At 49.5% G+C, this 4,696-nt stretch overlaps 1 protein-coding gene across 1 annotated transcript; it reads left to right on the forward strand.

Moving 5' to 3' along the window:
- Window positions 1–1,109: 1,109 nt before the first annotated feature.
- LOC119335186 (metal transporter Nramp1-like) lies at window positions 1,110–4,194 on the forward strand. Its single transcript, XM_037607348.1, has 11 exons — window positions 1,110–1,217; window positions 1,578–1,765; window positions 1,858–1,898; window positions 2,002–2,080; window positions 2,185–2,289; window positions 2,376–2,485; window positions 2,576–2,757; window positions 2,862–3,105; window positions 3,203–3,439; window positions 3,541–3,636; window positions 3,744–4,194. Exons 2-11 carry the CDS (start codon window positions 1,585–1,587, stop codon window positions 4,044–4,046), a joined length of 1,578 nt encoding a protein of 525 aa, XP_037463245.1. The 5' UTR covers window positions 1,110–1,217; window positions 1,578–1,584; the 3' UTR covers window positions 4,047–4,194.
- Window positions 4,195–4,696: the final 502 nt, after the last annotated feature.

A 4,696-nucleotide genomic window follows, 5' to 3' on the forward strand; every position in this document is an offset into this window, starting at 1 on the left:
GCATATGGCAAGAAGGGCAAGACATGGCTGCAATGAACATACAAAAAGTTAACAAGTGATTCAATAAATATATTGTATGATCAAGGTGAAAGCTGTCATTTGATAGTGTTGAAAGCCTCCATTCGTAAGTACCCACAAAACTCCGTTACCCAGTAATTTGATGGAAAAAACAAAAATGAAAAAAAATGAACACAGACGACTCTAACGAACCGAGAACACAGTCGTCACCATATGGTAAATGATAAGACTGTCATCGAAGGGACGGAGGTGGGGGAACAACAGCCGGAGAAGCCAGCGCTGACACGAGGAGCGACGCCGGAGAAAACAAGCTAGACGGCGACGACGAGACAGGAAGATGGATAGGAGGAACGGAAAAACAGTCATATTACAAAACCAAAAAATTTGAAAGACTAAAGTGTAAAAAAACCAGAAAACAGGGAGTGAAAACAGGAAACAAAAAACAAGCATGGTCGCCTCCCCACACAACAAGAGTCGAACGCGAAGCGCTGTACAAAATCTCCTGGGCCAGATGACGCGACACTTGTCCCGCGAGGACGCAACTTCATGTGATCTTTACAGGGGTACCCCATAATTAATGATTGTGATATACAGCTCCCCTGCGGATTAACCATGTCCCGCCTGCTGCACCAAGCTGTCCCTAACGAAGCTTTTAGTGGGCTATCGCGAACTTCCTTACGGTCTTCATGGCCCGCTTGGCTTTCCTCAGGAAGGTTTTTTCTTTTCTGAGGGACTTTCCTCAGGAAGGTTGTGACAAAAGGACACGTCATGCCGTGATAAAAAAGGACACCGTGCCATTCTCATGCAACGCATGCACCTGGCCCGATCGAACGCCTGCGACGCGACGCCCATATATCACGGCACGCGGCCACCCGCGTGTCGTCACGTGCGCGTGGCATCGCCTTCGACATGTCATCGTCTCACGGTTCCCGAGGCGCGTGCCGCCCACGCGCCGGCCATGGGCGCGCCCGCGGCGGCGCGAGCCCGGGGTATCCGCCCCAGTCCCCCACAAAACCGTTGCGCGGCGACTGTACGGCGGCGCCTAGCGACATGCTATATAAGTCGCAGTCGCGGCGAACCAGCGATCCATCGACGAGTTGGATCTGAGGTGTTTCCCAACAGACTACCATCGATCGAGCAAGCACCACGACAAGACCTCGCGCCCTCCACTCTTCCACCTCCGCCTCCACCGGCCATTGGTGAGTTTTGTTCCTTAGATCGGAGTTCCGCCGGCCTGTACCCTCGCTCGCTTATTCCTGGCCTTTTAACGCGTCACGCGGCCGGCCGGAGTATAGGGCGTCAATCGTCGATACTTCTCCGGCCTCCTGCACTTGCCTCTCTGTTCGCGCGCTCCCCTGCTCCTGTTCGTCGCCAAGCGCCGCCGCCTCTATCAGTGGCGCCGCGCATTGCCGTCCACTAGTTCAGACTTCACTGCTTTAGCTGTTCGTGCGTAGATTTTCTTTTCGTAAATCAAGTCCTACCTTTCTGTATCATCCAGATTTGATCTAGAACGATTTTGAAGTAACCTTCTTTTAATCCAATGCAATGCAATTTTGCAGCTAGAAAATGGAACATAACAGAGAGACGCCGGCGGTCTCCGGCAAGGAAGAAGTCGACATCGAGGCCGTCGCGGGCCTGAGAGGAGATGGTTCTGGTGTCAGCTCGCAGGATCCTGCATGGAAACGGTTTCTGCGCCACATTGGACCAGGCTTCATGGTCTCCTTGGCCTACCTCGATCCTGGAAACTGTAATGCTCTCTTCTCCATAAATCTCTCTCAATCACAACACACGCAGTATGATTCCAGTACATATCTGCTCACGCGTTCCGAACTGAAACAGTGGAAACGGATCTCCAAGCCGGCGCCAACCACAGATACGAGGTACGTGCTGAGCATTTGTTCGTTCCGCATTGCACTTTGCTCGCCGGTCAGTCACCGTCGAAACTAATTTTTTTGCTTCCTTCCCTGTTTCGATCGCATGCAGCTCCTTTGGGTGATTCTAATCGGCCTAATCTTCGCGCTAATTATACAGTCGCTATCAGCTAATCTTGGCGTGGTGACAGGTAAGTAAGAGGCATATATATATAGTATATGTGACACTCGTTTTGTCATGCACATGATACACCAAACTAATTAGATTTGTGTCGGTGGACATCAACTAAAACAGGGAGACACCTCGCCGAGCTGTGCAAGTCAGAGTATCCCGTATGGGTCAAGATCTGCTTATGGTTACTTGCAGAGGTGGCTGTGATTGCTGCAGACATCCCAGAAGGTTTGAACCGCTGCATTATACTCCAAAGTATAAACAACAGAAACAAATCTGCGTTTAACTGTGATGTTTATATTTGTGATTTGCAGTGATAGGAACGGCATTCGCTTTCAACCTCTTGTTCAATATCCCGGTATGGATCGGTGTTCTCATTGCTGGCTCTAGCACGCTGCTTCTTCTCGGCCTTCAAAGATACGGGGTAACCAGCTACACATACTGTCATCCCTTGAGTGAAATGAAATGATTTTTCTAGAATGAGCCCCATGATATGTCTTCTGTGTGTTACTAGGTACGGAAGCTGGAGTTCTTGGTTGCGCTGCTGGTGTTCGTCATGGCGGCATGTTTCTTCGTGGAGATGAGCATCGTGAAGCCTCCGGCAAAGGAGGTGCTGAAGGGGCTATTCATCCCCAGGCTCAACGGGTCCAGTGCCACCGCCGACGCCATTGCGCTCCTCGGGGCTCTTGTAATGCCGTAAGTCCTACAGAATTTAACTGCCATTTGCCATACCTGTTTTTTTTTGTTGGCTGCTGCATCTTACATGTGAACATTAATTCACGGTAATGGATTTATTCCAGGCACAACCTATTCCTGCACTCTGCCCTGGTGCTGTCTAGGGACACGCCCGCATCAGTAAGAGGAATGAACGACGCATGCAGGTTCTTCCTCTTTGAGAGCGGCATTGCGCTGTTCGTGGCTCTTCTCGTCAACATTGCAATCATCTCTGTCTCTGGGACTGTCTGTAACGCCGGCAACCTCTCGCCAGAGAACGCCGCCAAGTGTGGTGACCTCACACTGGACTCGTCTTCCTTCCTACTCAAGGTTTGTGAAATGTGTTGACCACTGACTTCGTTTTTTGAACTGTACATGGTCGATGGTGGTTTATGAAAGATTGATTGTTATTGTTGTTGTGTTCTAGAACGTGCTGGGCAGGTCGAGCGCGATCGTGTACGGTGTGGCGCTCCTGGCCTCTGGGCAGAGCTCGAGTATCACTGGCACCTACGCCGGGCAATATATCATGCAGGGGTTCCTGGACATCAAGATGAAGAAGTGGGTGCGGAACCTGATGACCCGCAGCATCGCCATCGTCCCCAGCTTGGTTGTCTCCATTATCGGAGGCTCCAGTGGCGCCGGTCGTCTCATTATCATTGCATCGGTAGGTACACCGTTTTCACCACAGCACAGAATCGTTAAACATCCTGAATACTGCATGATGCATGACATATATTGGCCTCGGGTTATCGTCCATGCAAGCAGATGATACTATCCTTTGAGCTACCGTTCGCTCTCATCCCTCTTCTCAAGTTCAGCAGCAGCAGGAACAAGATGGGCCAGTGCAACAACTCCATCTATGTAAGCAAGCTTACGAACTACCAATCAATATATTTTATTGTTTATATTTTTGGCTGTGGAAGTGTGGAATTTGTTTGCTGAATCCATCCATGTACCTATGTACACAGATTGTAGGGTTCTCATGGACGCTAGGATTCATAATCATCGGGATAAACGTCTACTTCCTCAGCTCGAAATTGATAGGCTGGATCCTCCACAACTCGCTGCCGACCTATGCAAACGTCCTCGTCGGCATCACCTTGTTCCCGCTGATGCTGCTCTACGTCGCTGCTGTCGTCTACCTCACCTTCAGGAAGGACGCAGTCAAGTTCATGTCTCGCCGCGAGCTGCAGGACATTGACGACACAGAGAAAGCGAAGGTTGCCAACGAGGGCGGCAGCGAGGACGACAGAGTTGTACAATCAAACTGATGCTTGTTTACCGCCCTCATTAATCCTAGATAGAAATATTTTGTTAGCTAGGCATATTGATTGAATTGATTAGTTTTTGTAGATCGTGTTAGTGCGGTCTTCTGCCAATGATAAATAGGCTTTGCAAGTGTTCACGGCTTTGCTGCAATTGTTGTGGTGATGTTTTTTTTTCTCTTCTCTCAATGCCCTCTCTTTTTTTGACCGCAAACTGCCGGAGCTCTGCCTTTTCAATTAAGAAGGGGGAGAAACCGCACAATGGGCTGAGAAATTCAGCTTACAGAGGAAAAAAACACGGTCACAAAAAAGACAGGAGGGAGACACAAACTATGCACATCTCCAGAGCCTGTCAAGACACTAACAGTTACTTACTCTCGAAAGCCTCCCTCTAGAGGGTCACAGCTCTTGTTTTCAAAGTTCTTTGGTTTCTTTCCAACGAAACGTGCCATGCAATGCATGAGGCAACCGAGCCCAAATCTTTTCGCTCCCTCGTTGTAGAGATTGTTCCGACGATGTTTGGGTTCTCATAAGAGGATCTGAATAAGCCCCATACATGCTTAGAGAAGGATCAGTCCCGGATGATGTGCACATCAGTCTCCGGTTCTTGGTCACATAAACAACAGAGAGGATATTTCAGCCAGCCTCTCTTTTGT

The sequence above is a fragment of the Triticum dicoccoides genome, chromosome 7B (genome assembly GCF_002162155.2).
Source record: "Triticum dicoccoides isolate Atlit2015 ecotype Zavitan chromosome 7B, WEW_v2.0, whole genome shotgun sequence".
NCBI lineage: Eukaryota > Viridiplantae > Streptophyta > Magnoliopsida > Poales > Poaceae > Triticum > Triticum dicoccoides.

Excerpts from the sequence above, each read along its gene's own strand:
- LOC119335186 (XM_037607348.1), top strand. The coding sequence starts at position 1,585 with ATGGAACATAACAGAGAGACGCCGGCGGTCTCCGGCAAGGAAGAAGTC. Across the intron at positions 2,081-2,184 it reads TAATCTTGGCGTGGTGACAG|GGAGACACCTCGCCGAGCTG; the intron begins GTAAGTAAGAGG and ends CAACTAAAACAG. Across the intron at positions 2,758-2,861 it reads CTCGGGGCTCTTGTAATGCC|GCACAACCTATTCCTGCACT; the intron begins GTAAGTCCTACA and ends GATTTATTCCAG.